The sequence below is a fragment of the Lagenorhynchus albirostris genome, chromosome 1 (assembly GCF_949774975.1).
Source record: "Lagenorhynchus albirostris chromosome 1, mLagAlb1.1, whole genome shotgun sequence".
NCBI classification, from domain to species: domain Eukaryota; kingdom Metazoa; phylum Chordata; class Mammalia; order Artiodactyla; family Delphinidae; genus Lagenorhynchus; species Lagenorhynchus albirostris.
In genome coordinates this window covers 74490019-74506510 of record NC_083095.1, presented here as the reverse complement: position 1 = coordinate 74506510, position 16492 = coordinate 74490019, and the positions used below count along the sequence as shown (strand labels likewise).

Sequence of the window (16492 nt, the reverse complement as noted above, 5' to 3'; positions counted from 1 at the left end):
GCTGGGGGCTTTAAGCACAGCAGAAAGGTCCAGGGAGTCCGCGGGCTGGGCCCAGGGAACAAACAGGGCAGGGACCGAGGCGACGTCGGCGGGAGGGCACGGAGCCTTTTTGGGAAGCTCATTTACAGGAGCCTACTGAGCGAGCGGCTGCCGCCCCCTGGTGGCAGTTATGGGCGGCACCTTGAAGGTGGTGACCAGGTGACCAAATGCCTCTAGCACAGCACCGGGACACCCCTCTTCCCAGGGCGTCTTTCCCTCGGCCCTCCAGCGAGGAAGATCCACAGCTGTGTGTGGCTAGAGCCGAGGCAGGGATGGAGGGAGGGTGGGAAGTCCCTGCTCCAGGAAGCAGCAGCCTAAGTTAAGGGTATGGAATGCAAGCAATGCTGGCTGCACTGCATGCTGCAGCCTCCCCTTCAACATGGCTCTCACCCAGGCCCTGCCCAAGGAAAGCCACTCAATCACACTAGTTAAAACTAAGTCAATTTTATTATTTTCCATAGACCACATCATTTAATAATAAAAAAAATAAAAATAAAAATTGAACAAAAGGAAAAGGTGGATATAAAGTGGAACCGGTGGGCAGGAGGCATGGGCTGCAGGACCAAAGAGACTGGGAACTGCAGGGGCCCTGGGACTCAGGAGGAGATGCTGATTCAGCTCATAGGTGACCCAGTCCTGGCCCCGGCTGTTCCCAAAAGGGGGGTGCAAGTACCAAAGGAGGTGGTGAGCAGGATGGAGGAAAAACGAGAGAGAGGTTTGGGGCTCCTGGCTGTTCCCCAGCTCTGGGCCAACCACCTCCCTCCCTAACATAGCTCCTCCCTCTCACAGACTTAATGGGAAATGAGAGGGAGGAGAGGGCTAAGTCCCAAGAGATAGATTACGGGGGTAGGGTGGGAAGATGCCCACTGCTCCATTTGGTATGTGGGGACAGGTGGCAGCCAGACTTCAGCACTGGGCAAATGGTGTGAAAGACCCCTGGTTCCAGGGTGGTGGAGATTGTACCTATCCCTCTGTGGCCTTGAAGCCCCCTGGGGCAGGGTGGCCGGTGCCTGCAGCTCTCCCTAGTGTTCTCCCGGCTAGCGGCTAGCGGCGCCCACCCCGGTCCCGCACAGGTGTGCTCCGACTCCGGCTCCTGCTGTGGCGCTTGGTGTCTCTGCGGTCCCTCTCCCTGCCTCGTTCCCGGTCCCTGTCCCTCTCCCGATCTCGATCTCCCCTGTCCCGCTCCCTGTCCCTCTCTCTCTCCCTGTCCCTCTCCCGGCTGTGCTCTCGCCGCTTCTCTCGCTCCAGCTGTCGGGTCCGTTCCCGCTCCGCCTCCTTCTCCCGCTCCTTCTGCTCTTCTTCTTCTTGCTCCTTTCGCCGCTTCTCCCGCTCCTTGGCCCGTTCAGCGCGCTCTGCCTCCTTCTGAACAATCTGCAGCAGGCAGGGAAGGCAGAGAACAGGTACCTCAGCCCTGCTCACATGAGTCTCACCTGGTCTCCCTGCACCTGGACCCTGCACTCTTAGCTCGGGACCACTGTCAGCCTTCCTGCTATGCAGGAAGGGGCAGGGCCTCAGCAGTCACATCTGTCCTCGTCTCAGAGCCCCAAGCCCTCCTCCCAGTCTTCATCTTTTATGCCCACGACAGGTAGTGGCACCATCCATGCCTGGCCTCTGGTATTTCCTAAGCTAACTTGATGTGAACAAACCTCTATTCTCTCTAGTGGAGTAGCATAAACCTACAATTCCCAAAAGGCCCATCACAAAGAAACGGAGATTTAAAAAGCTAAAACCCCTAGAAATTAGAAAGAGAAACAGCTGAGTTTATTAAACACAGATTTCTCAGCTAACTAAAATCAACTTCCAAGAAGCACGGTTGGCACCACCAGCTTCCTGGGACACACACAGAGTTCCGATCTCGTGTCTACCTCTATCCTTTATGGGTCTGGCTTCTCTATGGCCCACTCAATCAACTGGGTCTTAAAACTGCCTCCTTCTGTGATGCTTAGCTTCTGCCTTATTATTCTAAGCCAATACCTGGGCCTATTCACTCTCGTAGTCACATGACTCTCCCCTTGCTCACTCCCAAGCCTTGATGTAGCTTGGCAGGTGGTTCCTCCTGAGCTTGAGAGTGCCCCTCAAGGCAGGAAGGCGTGTGCTCACCTGGCTGTCAGTAAGTGGGAGCCAATAGATGCAGGGAGCTGCCTTGGTCTTACGGAAAAGGTCGTCCAGCAGCTTGGCAGGTGGTTCCTCCTGAGCTTTCTCTGAGGTGGAAGAAAGTGAGTCAGACTTGATGCATATGACTCTGCCCCGTCCCATCTGGGTCCCTTTCCCACCTACTACTGAGTATGTGTGCCCCCCATAACTAAGTACCTTTCTTCTCACTCTTCTTTTCTTTAGACTTTGCGCGTTCCTTGCGGCGGCGGTCACGGGACCGTGATCGGGAACGGGGCCCTTCTCGAACTTTGTCCCGATCCCATTCACGCTCTGATCGCGTTCGCTCCCGCCGCTCCATCTCCCGTTCCCGCTCTGCCCACTGTTCCCGCACCGCCCGCTCCTGCTCCCGCTGCTCTGCCCTGGGGTGCTGTGGTGGCTGGGCTGGGGGCGGGGGCGGGGGGTGCAGCGGCCGTGGTACCCCCTGATCCTCTGTCTTAGTTTCAGAGGGACGGTCCACCAAGAGGCCTCGGTGATAATCCAGCTGCGGGTAGAGGAGGGACAAGGATAGTCAGGATGAAGATGACATCACTCCCACTGAAGGAGCCCAGGTACCAGTGAACAGACTTTGGAGCCCCATGGTTCAACTAAAGGAACCAAAGAGGAGGGAAAAGGAATCTCAGTGACGGCAGGTTTGGCTGGGATCTCAGCTGGAATCTAGCGGATACAGCCTCCCCTGCCCCTACCCGCCTCCTTCCTTTCCCTTGGTTTCTTACCTCATCTTGCTCAGCATAGTCAGCACAGAGGAATTTGGGGTTGGACTGGGGCCATTTGACCCCATGTAGAGCTGTGCGGGTGGCAACTGCTTCCTCTACTGTCGAGTACTGACAGAGGGAGGGAGAAGGCAGAGGGTCACAACAGGCCTTCAACCCTTCCCACTTGCCACAATGCCCTCAAATCTGCCCACGATGGTCACAAAAGGAAATACAGGCCACAACCTAGAGAATCAGTTTCTTCCCCTCACCGTTACAAAGCAGTGAGATTTGATCTTGTCAATCCAGAAAGCCTCTTCTACCAGAGTTCCTGTACGTCCCAACAATTCCTTCAGTTGGCCTAAAGTGAAGGGACGAACCTGCCAATGAAAACAAAATTTCAGGGTCTTAAAGAAGGCAAGAACTATACTCATGTAACTAGTCTGAAGATTTCCCACACCACTGTCACAGGAGTATAGCTTCCAAGTCTGGGTGAGGCCAGAGAGGTTAGGAACCCTCCATCAGGAATGTGAGAAGAGTGGTAACACTGTCTGAGACATCATGGGCCAGGCTCTCTACAAATTCTCAAGACAACCCTGCAGGGTGATACTTTTTTCTCCCCATTTTTCAGATGAGACAGGTTGTGTGGTAAAATAACTCACTCAATGAGTGAGTAACCAGCAGATCCAGGAGATGAACCTAAGAAACATGAGTCCAAAGCTCAGACTCTAAACCAAGCTGCACTGTGGGAAAAAAATGACTTACCAAATTGGAGATGTGGACGATGTTACTGATCTTGCCCCGGGGTGGGGAGGGCACTTGAGCAGTCCGGACTGGGTCATCAATTGTAATGGAAACTCCCGACTTCTGCTGGCTAATGGAACGTCGAGTTAAGGTGTCTCCTAAAGTCACTATCAAATAGAGCACAAGAATGACTTTCAGCAGGGAGCAATGCTGGCTCTTTCACCTCCAGCAGGACTTTAAAATTCCCTACCAATAGTCACTGTCCCATCTAAATGTGCTGAGCACCTGCACTGTGCAAGGTACGGTCCAGGCTGATCTCCTCATTATGGAGATGCAAAAATTAAACAGATTCAAACCTAGCCCTCAAGCAGCTTGATAACTAGGAGAAGACATGTGTAAAATACTAGAACACGAGGCAGAAAACATTAAACGCTTTAAAAGAGGTCCAAATAAAGTGCTCTGGGAATTCAGGGGGCCACATGTTTCACTCATAATGCTGCACCTACCTTTCTTTACTTCATGCTCCACAGGTGGGGGCAAGGCCACCTCTACTGAGACCTGGGGAGGTACAGGGGCTTCTGCTTCAGGCTCCTTCTCTTCTTCCTCCTCTTCCCTCTGCCCATTCTCCTGGCCCTCGGAAGGCACCACCTGTAAGGTATCAGATAACAGACGGATTCTTTTTTTTTAATTAATTTATTATTTACTTATTTGGCTGTCCCGGGTCTTAGCTGTAGCATGTGGGATCTAGTTACCTGACCAAGGATCAAACCCAGGCCCCCTGCATTGGGAGCGTGGAGTCTTAGCCACTGGACCACCAGGGAAGTCCCTACAGAGGGATTCTTAAACACCGAACAGGTACACTCTTTCAGTTTCTGGTTTCTCGGGGAGAGATGGTGGTAAGTCAACCTAACACGCTTCTTCCACTAGGGAGGAAATTTCATTATTATGTTCACCTCCACCAGATCCTGGGATTTGTAGTGCCTCAACTCTGCCATGAGGAAAACTAAGGCAGGAATTGGCAAATTTTTTCTGTACAGGGCAAGATATTAAACATTTTAGACTCTGTGAGCCATATGGTTGCAGTTACTCAACTCTGATATTATAGCACTTAAGCAGCCAGAGACAAGAGTAAATGAACTGGGCTTCCCTGGCGGTGCAGTGGTTATGAATCCGCCTGCCAATGCCGGGGACACGGGTTCGAACCCCGGTCCGGGGGATCCCACATGCCGCGGAGCAACTAAGCCCGTGTGCCACAACTACTGAGCCTGCGCTCTAGAGCCCGTGAGACGCGACTCCTGAGCCCATGTGCCACGACTACTGAAGCTCATGCGCCTAGAGCCCGTGTTCTGCAGCGAGAAGCTGCCGCAATGAGAAGCCCGCGTACCGCCAACGAAGACCCAACGCAGCCAAAAATAAACAAAAAAAAAGAATAAATGAACTGGGGTGGCTGTGTTCTTACAGAACTTTATTACAGGCTACAGGTTAGATCTGGTAGCCTGCTGACCCCTACCCTACAAGGGCCAACTCACCCAACCCTCTGCACAGATGGCAGACTTCCCTTCTAGGACTCCGCCTTAGCTCCTCATTCAGTTGCCCACTCTGCATCCATGGCCCCCTCCCCCAAAGTGGGGGGCAGGAGCCTTACCTGAGTGACGGTCCGGCATATTTTCAGCCCCTTGTCATGGGTCCCATCATCACCATTACGCTCTGTCTCATCCTCAGAGATTCGGGAGTCGTCAGCATGAAGATCCACAACAGCCTCCTGCCCCGCCAGGGGTTTGATGTCGGGGATGAGGCTCTGGGACACAGATACCCCCCACCCCGTTACACTGGGCCCATGTCTACTCCCACGTCATGTCTCATCCTCCCTTCCCCGGCCCCTCCCACCTCACCTTGAGTGATTCGGTGGTGATACTGATGGAGGGTTTCTTCTGTGTGGTGGCCGTGCTGGCTCCCCAACGCCGCTTCCGACTAGGCTGGCCCCCCTCTGTGTCACTGTTTCCAGCTGGCACCCCCTTGGTAGCTGCTGTCCCCAAGAAATAGGACCCCACAGTTAGATGCTCTCAGGCCCTCTGCTGGTTCACACCACAACACCCACAGAGAGGCTTCGACTGGAATTTTAGTAAAAGGTTAACTTAAGGAAACCACATTTGGGGACTGGGGAAACCATGCTTCAGAGTAAACAATAAAAGGCCTAGAGCCACTTCCTGAAAGATGAAAACTACTGATCTCTGAAGGCAACAAGGAAGAGCTAACTAGGCCGGTAAGCAATTTAAACTTTTAGTGGTAGAAAAATCTAAAGTACTGGGGAAGACAGATTGAGGACGACATGGGAATGAGAAAAACAAGACTATGTGATACTAAAATTCAAGTTAATTTAATTTTAGATCATGATGTGACCTGGTCATGCTTGAGGTTATTTTCATATTACAGACTGATATATTTCAAGTCATAAAGACCTATTACACTTTTGTCAATGAGGAGTTCCTCATTGGCAAAATGTTAAAGATGTTACTGTTGGAGGTGTGGGCACTCTCATTTTCTCAGATGCTCTCTTAGAATAAAGTATAAACTGGTAAGCATTTTATAGGAATCCCTCAAACCCACTCCTCGTTCTGAGGGTTCAGACATCTGAAATAATAAAAGCAGGACTAAATAAGAAATGGTAAGACATCTCACGGTGTATCTCATTAGGGTTAAGAAAGAAGTGTGACTGGGGAAAAATAACAAGGATTGTTTGTGAAGTTCTGAATTTTAAAATGAAACACTACCTACGCCCAAAAGATGTAGATTTGCTGGGTGGAGGTGGTGGGATGGCAGGGGGCGACGCAAGAATGCCACTGACGGAGAATGGGAATCTACTTCTCTATCAACTCTGATTTTTATGGTATTCCGGACCTGTATCAGGGATTTGGGGCTAGACTTACAGACAACGGAGATCTTCCTCTTGAATGATTTGGGCAGCGAGCTCTGTATAGAGAAGAAAAGGGGAAAAAAGAGAAAGAGACACACCCCACAGAGAGGGGGGAAAGAGGTTAGATGGGGCAGTCTTAGCATAGGCTCCAAAGACACAGAGAGAGAGAGACACAGAGACAGACAGAGACCAAAACAGAAGCGGCAAACGGCAAAAACGAAGCAGAATCAATGCAAGTTAGAGAAAAAAATAAAACCAAACATCACAGCAGGGAAAAGTCATCTAGTCCATACCACACCTATGTATTAGCTTAACCAGAAATAAGCTGGAAGAAGAATTTCAGTAGCCTCCCAGCCCTTTAAAAGCATTGGTCATGCCCTCTTCCACTGTCTCTACTGGTCGAGAGGATGCCAAGCCCAACAAGCTATGTCCAGAGCTGGGTCATCTGGTCCTTCTAAGGTCTTCCTTGCTAACTCGAGGAAAACACGAGGAAACAAGGAAAACCAACTTTGGGATGGCACTTTGACAACATAACCCTCCTCTTCTTCTCAGTGCCCAGCCTGACATCCACTGACATTGGCTCTGAGTGGCTTGGACAGCAGACTGTTAAGACTGCCCAGATGCCCACCACACTGTGGACGGCAGCACCAGACTCACTGGAGATGAGCCTCCTGAGCCAATTGCCAGCAGAAAGAATTTAAAGGTGTCTTTGGTAAAGACAAGTTTTTATGCAGGGCAGACTGGCCCTAGGGAGTTTCAGACTTTCTGACCACTGTATGGAGCTCTAGCAGAGCCTTTACTGTTTCTTCTCCAAACAGGGCTTATGCCTTAGGGGCTCTGCCAAGGACCAGAAACTTCCAAACTTGCTTTTGAGCAAGTCTCTGCCCCAAACACTCAGTGGGAGAAAGACTGTGGACAGAGCAAAAAGAGGAAGAGAGAGAGCAAAAAAGGGAATAGAGCATTTTAGATTTAAGTGCTTATTTCTGGAAAAACTAAGACCTACCACCCTTCTAAAGGGTAGGGCAGGAACCCTCTTGATGAAATCCCTTTTCCCCATCCACCCCCCAGCCCCGTTTGTGTCGTCTAACCAAGTCTCCTTGGTCTCCGTTAAGGGCCAGCCTGACCCCTAGCCAGGCCGCTCTCGATGGGTAAGTTAGTGAGAAAAAAAAAAAGTCTTAATTAAAACAGGAAAAACATGAACCAAATAAATAAACAAATCCAATAAAGAAATCAGAAAAAAAGATAAAGAAAAAAATTAAAATAAAAGATTAAAAAAAGAGGAGAAAGAAGAAAATAAAGAGGAAAATAAACTAGGAATATGACAAATGTTCCAGGTACCATCTCACACCTGGGATCTTCAGTTCAGCCAATCGCACCTCACTGTGTACTGTATCTAGTCAACCGCCGGTCCAATCAGAATGAGCCCTCCCTGCTAGGCGCTGTGCAATTGGTGGGGGGTTGGGTTGGCAAAAAAGGTGGGCGCACGGCGTGGTGGTCAGCACGGCACTGCCAGAGTCCTCCCAGGGGCGCAGGGGGGGCGGGAGGGAAACGTGTGGGGGGACGCTGCCCAGTTTCCATGATGTCAAGACAGTTCACTGGTGGTGGCCAGGCTCAGCGAGGGGTACGGGGGAAAGGGGGCAGAGACATCAGTCCCGGCCCTGTAGGGGCATCATCTTGCAGTCCCTGATGAGATGGCCTGTAAGTAGCAGAAATGGTCCTGGCCTTTTATCGTGAGAGGCAGGACCCTATGTCCATCAGTGGCAAGCTGCAGCGACACCACCACCCAATACTTGGAATCCAGGTGATGACTCCAGAGTCCCTTTCTCCTCTGCCTGTAACTGGGGAGGGGGTCCTCTCACCGAGTGGGATCATGGAGCCTCTGTTGAAGGCAGCCTGGGGGTAGTAGGTGGGTAGCCCCAGGACCTGGCACACATTCAGCAGCAAGGTCAGAATACTTTTCTTCTGAGAGTGGTGTGTGGCATCTCCTCAGGGACTCCAGCTGAGACAGCGGTTCCAGTCAGGTGGGTGGATGAGCCCCTGCCTCCAGGGATGGAGGAGAAGTTGGAGCAACCAACATATGCTGCCCTTCACCATGGACAACAGGGACCAAAGGAAAGTCCATCTGATGAGCAAGTGGTGATACATGGCTGGGCTGTCATCAGCCTTAAATCTCTGGGCTCAGACCCTAGACTTCTCTGCAGGGTTCCTAGTCGTCACAGCTTAAGCGGAGAGCCCCACTCAGTATTTTACAGCATGGCACTGTGATCACAAACATTGACTCTTTAGGAGGTCTTGGTGCCCTAGATGGGGATCCCAACAGTCTGTAGCAAATAAGGCAACCCAGAGTCCTCAAAAGGGCAAGGGCGTGTGGGCAGGCGCCCCAGCACTGACACAAGCTCTTCTTGGGGTGTCCCAAAGAGGGAGATGATGCAAGTCCACCCCTTTCCAAATGCTTTTTGCTTTCTCAATACAAGTCTCTCCAGAACAGTGCTCTTCTTGGCCCCCTGATGTAAGCAAGGCAGGGAGGCAAAAGGGGGCCCATCACAGGATCCCATACACATGCCCCCCTCTGGCCAAGACACCTGGATAGCAGACTCGGCTGACTGGGCAGCTCAGGAGCAGCGGGTGGGTCCAGAGGAAGAGGCGGCATCAGCGATTGGCCAGTTGGGCAGGGTTATATTTTACGGGCGGATTACCGTACATGAGGTACTTGGACAAAGTTTTACGGGGAAGAAGGACCTTGTAATAAATAATATTCTGCACATCAAATCACGTTCACCGGCCCCCACCCCCGCAACACACACCAAAGAAAGGCTACACACACAACAGTCCCTCCCACCCTATTACCCTACTCCCAAACCCAGCTAATTCTTGCTCTAATTACTTTAAGAGCCAAGAAGACTTCGCTGGCTCTGATGGGGGGAGCCCCCTGAATTGGGTTCAGGACACAAGATAAGATATATGCCAAAAAAGTAAGTAAAGAGGTCACAAAATTGGGGAAGGGGCCTTTGGGATGACCCCAGGGGCTGGCTTCTAAGTAGCTACATCTCTGCAATGAGACCACTAGGGGGCAGATGAGGAACAAAAATTCCTCAGCATGGTGGTCAGCTGAGAACCACCACGGCCCACTAGATGGCGCTGATCTCCAACACACTTTTAAAAAGGAGGGAAAGCTAGAGGGGTTACCACAGGGAGAAGCTGGAGAAGGTAGCCGGTAAAGCTGAGCCTGGGTCTTAAAGGGCCATTAACTGACTTTCCCGCTGGTTACAAACTTCCCCACCTGCACTACTTCCCCAACAAGGAACGGGGAATAAAGGAGCCCTGTTCCCATCACAAGGGGTCTCCCTTGCTAAACCAGCGAATTCTCCCTTGGCCCTATCCTGATCCAAGTCTTTGCCTAGTCCCTTCTTTAAGCTATCCCACTGTGTACGAGGGATCACCGGAGTGCTCTATTCTTTCCCCCAGGTCCACTCCTGCCCACCCACCCCAGCAGGTGGCTTGGATATTTACCTCTTTCTTCTCCTCATCCTCGGCACTGCCCTCTGGGCGGTCATCATTGCTGACTTGGTCTGCAATAGGCATGGGGGGCTCTGGAACCTCATTTTCAGGTCTGTTTTCACTTGTGTCCATGGTCACTTCCTCCTTCTCCTCACTGTCAGTATGGGGAGAGGTTGGGAGGGAAGGGCAGGAAAGAACCAAGGGGAAGAGAGAGCAAGACGTTAGGTTTTGGGTCAAGGAAACCCCCATGCCTCATCACTTGGGTGGGATTGGGAGGGCTGCTTTTTAGATCAGACTAGAGACCTTGTCCCCCCAGGAAAACCAGGAAACGGTTTTCCTAGGGGAAAGAGCACAGATCACAGCAACCACATTCACTCACTGCCCAGATGGGATAAAGCTGTGATGTGTGGGGTCAGGGCTCCAATGTTCTTAGGTAATTCACCAGAGTACCCCTATATGAAGAGGAGAAACATCCCTCTCTGCAAAGTCCCTCAAAAGTAACTGTGATTTGCCTACAACCCCGTGGACCTGGGCGCAGACCTGGGCGCAGACACCTTTACTTAGCCAAACTGCATGAGAAACTAAGGGAAGCCTGATTCCTTAAAAAGAGGAGAAAGAACAGCCAGGGCTGTGGCAGATGATCCCAACCTTGGGTTTAATCAACTGCTTAGTAAGTAAAAGCCTACTGACCCTCAGGGTCTGCAGACACCAGGAATGGAGAAATGGTGGGGGTGCGGGCTGCAGGGAGAGGAAGGCTGGCGAGGGTTCAAGCTTCAACAGGGACCCCCTCTAATCCAAAAGGAAAAACAAAAACTGCCAGACAGAGTATGAAAGCTCCGAGAAGCACCAGGCCACTTTTACCTGCTCAGAGGTGTAGGAATTGTTCTTACATTCGGCCTTCGCCCAGTTTCTCCCACTCCCTTATTCCAACTTCCAAGAGATAAAGAGAGCAGGCCTCCCAGTCAGGACACACCCTCCCCTACACCACGCATCCCCCCCACAAACGCTGAACCCACTCCCCCACCCCTCTGAATCACACAAGTCAGCTCCCATTGCAGGCAACGAATCCCAGAGGTTCACTTCAGATAAACTATCTTCCCATCTTCTTTTTTCTGTCTTCATCCTGAACTTCTAACTCTAACCTCATCCTCACTACCACCCAAACACTGAGGGGTAAAAAAATCAAATCAAGATGATCAGGGGCCTAAGTCTCAAGAGAGGGGAAAGCAAGCCTCCCCAGGCTGACCATCACCAGAAAATTCAGCATTCTCGGCAGGCTGCCTGACACCCAGAGGTCAGAACAGCCTCCCCAGAGCAGGCAGGGAGGGATGCATGGGAAGGGGGGGAGGAGAAAATCGGAAATGTGCCCCCAGCTAATAGGCTCCCACAGAAACACGAGATTCAACTGCCTAAATCTAAAGAAAAGTCTTATCCAAAAAATACCTATTTCCCACACAGAGAGGGCAAGTGGGGCCAATTAGAAACCGGGCAGGAAGGACAAAGGGGGAAAGCAGAATGACTGAAGACAAATCAAAACGAAAAGACGGAATGAAAGCCACGGGGAAGAGAAGGGAGATGAGAGGAGCTAGAGTGGTGGGGAAAAGGGATACATGGAAATGTGAAGCTCTCACCCTTCTTTGCTTTCTGATAACATGATTTTTTTTCTCCCCCTGGAAGTGCTGTTTATCCCTTTCTGGAATGGAAGAAATAACAAAAACCAAACAAAAAAATCCTAAAAAATTAAAAAAAAAACCAAAACACCTTCCTTGTCCCAAGATCCCACCACCTCCTCCCCAACCACCCGATCCAGAGAGAGAAAATCGAGATGCAGCAACTGGGGATCCAAAAAATGGTAAATGGAAGGGGAGATGGTGGTGGTGGTGAGGGGAGGCTAAAATAGATCTGGCTTTTAAGAGATAAGCGTTAAGTCCTCACGGCAAACCCCGAATTCAGCTGGATTGGTCTCTCTGGAGAAGGAGGAGGAAGAGGGCCAGGCTGCTGGTAGTGGCTGGCTCTATTGTATTGGCGGAGCGGCGGCGATCAGCCGGAGACATGCAGGGGAGCCATCTTGCCACTTACCCAGCAGCCCGTGTGTGCGGATGGGGGAGGGCCCTGCTGCAGCAGGGGAGGGGAAAGAAGAGAGGGAGGGCGCTGAGTGAGCAAGGCTCTTATCCTCTGGCAGGCCACAAGGAGCTCACTGCTGGCTCAAAAGGCCTGGCCTTTTTCCTTCTTTTCTCAGGTTACAACAGCTACCGAGGCCTAACCCCACAGGGAGAGGGTGCTCTCTCCTCCTTTTCCACGGGGGCGGGGGAGGGGGCTGGGTGGAGAGGACATACAAAGTTACAGCTGCTTGCTTGGAAGATTCCAGAGAATAGAAGGAAAGGAAACAGCAGAGCTGGGAGTGAAAAATGATAAGAAGGAAGATAACAAAGCCAAAGTTGCAAAGAGACAGAGGGGAGGGTCACGAGCACTTTTTAAGTGCCCACCTTCCTCTATCTGAGAAGCCAGGCATAGAACACTGAAACCAGATCAGCTGGTTCAAGGTGGGGAGGTGGGATGAGATTTGGCACTATCCAATCACTGTATGGTAACTGGCTGCTCACCACGAGCAATGACCACGCATCCTTTCTTCAGGGAGATGGAAGGAGTGGATAAGGAGAAAGTTCCTTTTTGAATTACCAGTAGTGGAGGGGAGAGGTGTCTCTGAAGAGAAGACAGACAACTTTGTTTCACAGAGTCTTTAATAAGGTCACCCTGCCCCAGGGTCTGCAGGAGCCAGAAAGGAAACGGATAAACAGGGCAAGGGGACCTTGGGTAGAAGGGCTCCAAAATGAGGGCTCTGAAGTAGATAAGAAACTGAAATGAGAGGACTGTTATTGGGGACGGGGGGGTGGTGGTGGGGTGTGTGCCGATCTGCTGGGCAGAAAGTGGGAACTAAATGGAAATTACTAATCAGGGGCATCTTCAGACTAATGTAAAATGGGAAGTTGTCTCTACCCATTCAAAAAAGCACTCAGTAGATGCTCAAAATGCCCATTTGTTGACTGCAAAGGTGCTCCTTTTGTATCCCAGTGGCAGTAAAGGTTTAACACTAAGACAAGCTTCTGTGTACTTAACCAAAAACTTAGTATTATCTCATTTGTAATACCAGAGCGTTTAGTCAAAACTGAAACTTCCTCCCTGCTGCTTAAAATCTTAAACTTACATGCCAACTGCATGCTAAAGCAGTCGCGTTTATACATCACAGTACAGCTCCTTTTCACTGAGTGGTCCCTGGCTGCTCAGTAAGGTTGAGAGCTCTGGAGTCAAACTGGCTGGGTCTCAATCCAGGCCTCAGCCCCACCGCACACAAGTAGCATAATATTGGGCAAGTTCCTGATCCCCTCTGTGTATCAGTTTCTTAATCTGTAAAGTAGGGGTAATAACAATACCTATCTCATCTAACAGTGTGATAAGGATTTGCTCTTAGGAGTCTGGCTTGGAAGACACCCCAAGTCAAGGTAAGGATATGCATAAAACACGTGTACGTTTAATAGGCCATTATCTCATTTGGTGACACCTAGGGAGCTTTTTTTTTTTTTGAGCATCCTCAAAGAGTAGACTGCTCTTTCTCTGATGTAAAGGCACTAATTGGTTTGACAGTTCTCAGCAATGCCCTCATCACTGTCTAGTACCTGCTGGTTTACTTCCCCCTCACCTCTACCCTGCAGAGTTCCTCAAGGTCAGAGACTGCATCCCTTGACCCCTAGCCTGGGGCCTAACGCAAAGAAACGCTCAGTAAATATTTCCCAATTAGGTTGTCATTGGGGGTACCAAGTGGATATTTTAGTAAATCCTCGCTGAATTAAAGGTTTTCTTCTTAATAAGTATTTTTGGATAGAATTCCCACAGACACCGTTATCCTACAGAGAAATGTTACCTTCAAACATCCTCAAATACATGTTCCCTGTCCATCAATTGCCCTAAAATTCTTTCAGCTGCCAATATGCCTCTCCAAAAGTGGCATCCCTGGAGGAAGAATCTTCTTTCAATTGGAAATTCTATCTCATTTTTTTCAAGAATTTTATGACATTATTCTTGGCCTTAAGACACAATGAGTTTGTGCTGTCTACTTCCCCATGATCAAACCTGTGGGACCGAAGAATTCCCAAAACTTTATTTTCATAAGAAAAAGAGGAAGCCTCGAAATTATCCCAAAATGGGACTCAATCTACTTGCAGGACTAGTCCCAAAGCCTTCTTAGCTATGCGTCAGAGCCCCACACAGCTTTTCTTTGTAGTCCCTTTTATGCAAAAGGCATCTCCTTTCCCACTATTTAAATTCTTGCACAAATATTTCTGATATCTTTGAAAAAATAAGTGAAACTGCATAGGGATGGGGGTGGGTGATATCTACCCAAAATTAAACAGTGCACAAAGCATTTGTAGCCCAGAAGAAAAGGACAGAACTACTTACGGGCTAATAACATCACATTAGAGTTCACATCTGAATAGGAATGAGATCAGAAAAACTAATGGAAAGGGAAATTTCTATAGACATATGTTTGAGCTTTAGTTACTATAGAAAATTCAGAAGGAACTGAGGACCTGATGTGAAATTTAATAAGAAACAGTGGGATCTGACTACCCTTAGGCAGTGAGATTTAAACATAGCATACCCTCAGGAGCATACTAGTCCCAAGATAACCCAGGTCGGTATGGTTTTAGAGGGTGTGTCCTTAGATACCAACTTCTCAGTGAGCAAACTATTGGTAACAATAAATTTTACTTTTTAAAAATTATGCATCATTTGGCATACTGGCACTGTAGGTCCCCTGAGGAGTATCAATTACACTGTCATACTGGCTTAAAGGACCATTTCCTTCCTCCTACTCAGGTGAAAAAACAAATAAGCATAGTGCCAAGAGCCCAACGCTGCTATTGCCTGCAAGGTTTGTGTATACAGGAAGGTTGTATTTAGAAAAATTGGGGTTTGAATTAACTATTACTGGATGATACAGCTGCCCACACAAAGTTTTTCCTTTCCCTTTCTTTTTCTTTTTCTCTATGTTTTTTAATGTAAAAAGAGAGTACCATTATTTTCTGCTGTATGAGGAAATTTTTGTTGTATCTATAAGCAGGCAGAGGACTAGATTCTGGAACGGGGCTCAAGTGAAACAGAACTGAGGGCTCACAAATTCCTGCCCCAAGAAATGAAAAAGATACCTTACCTCATAAACCTAGAATTCCTCAGGGCACAATCAGAATCACAATGGATTTAACCAAGCACAGCCAAAAAAATTTAGGCAATCTCTTCCAAGTGGTGAGAGGTCCTTGAAGTAAAGTCTAATTTTTTTTTTAACACTTTACTGAATCAACAGGCCCCAGCTCTGTTTTTTTTAAAACTCATGTGACTTCTTGTTGAGATAGAGAGGAAAACCAAGATTAAGCTACAAATGGTCTTTTCCATTTAGCACTCACTGTTGATCCCACTTTTAAAACTGGCCAGGGCTCCAGAGATCACCAGGCTGAACACTAGCACTCTAGAGGGCTGAAAGACCAGAAGGAGTGTTGTGAATTAGTTTAGTACGGCCTCCAGAAATGTAGGCAAACTTCTCAAAGATTCATTTACCAAACCCAGTGCCAGAAGAGCCTATGGGTTTTGAGCATCTCATTTTGTTAGGCTGCTGCATAGACCATGTGGAAGGTAGGCAGAAGGAAAGCAAGTAAGAGCGATGTGTGAGAGCTACTTCTGAGCTCAGACTGCGTTTCTAACCTATGGGCTGCTCCACCGAAGCTTGCTTAGGCAACAATGGACAATCTCAATATTTGCCCAAGGTGCCACTTGCTATCCCCATGCCAGAATCAATGTGACTAGATAAGCTCAGTCATAAATGAAGATCAAAGCCACGTTTACCTGAGGAGAAAAACTCTGTATATAACTCCAAGGTTCATTTGCCCTGGACGTGCATGCAAAAATCCATTAAATAAGGTGCTTCAAAACAGCACAAAGTGCCACTCTGTTGCCAGGATCTCAGAGACCTACAGGATTTGAGGACAAGCAAGCAGCTTTTCAGAAAATTACTTGCCTCTCAAGGTGCACAGGAGGCACTTCCTCAGGCCCAATTAGTAGCAGGTTGTCAACATCTACTTTGAAACTGCCATTACAGAAAAGACATGCTATACTCCCATGGGATAGGGGAGGGAAAGGCAGGCATTATCTCTGATTGATGGATAGGGAAGGGAAGGTGTCACCCCATTTCCTCATCGATGGTGTAGCTGGGGAATCCTGAACACCTTCCAGAATCCGCTGGTTTTTCACTTTAAGGTCCTAGAAGAAAAACCCTTTTCCAAAGGATAATGTACCCATTCCAAAATGGAAAAACAAAAACTTTTTTCAAAGGCAATAGAGTGAACTTTTAGCTTTCAAACCAAAAATGTAATGGCCACAAGATGGCAGCAGAGGCAAGAATATT

The 16492-nt window shown here is 49.1% G+C and overlaps 1 protein-coding gene across 1 annotated transcript; it reads right to left on the bottom strand.

The window, feature by feature from the left end:
* Window positions 1–467: 467 nt before the first annotated feature.
* ACIN1 (apoptotic chromatin condensation inducer 1) lies at window positions 468–12107 on the bottom strand. The gene is given in 14 exon segments (XM_060145611.1): window positions 468–1410; window positions 2140–2240; window positions 2350–2674; window positions 2907–3014; window positions 3155–3262; window positions 3648–3793; window positions 4133–4274; window positions 5272–5424; window positions 5519–5652; window positions 6554–6596; window positions 10051–10192; window positions 11670–11731; window positions 11974–12050; window positions 12053–12107. Coding segments are annotated over 14 exon segments (1908 nt in total). The 5' UTR covers window positions 12093–12107; the 3' UTR covers window positions 468–1083.
* Window positions 12108–16492: the final 4385 nt, after the last annotated feature.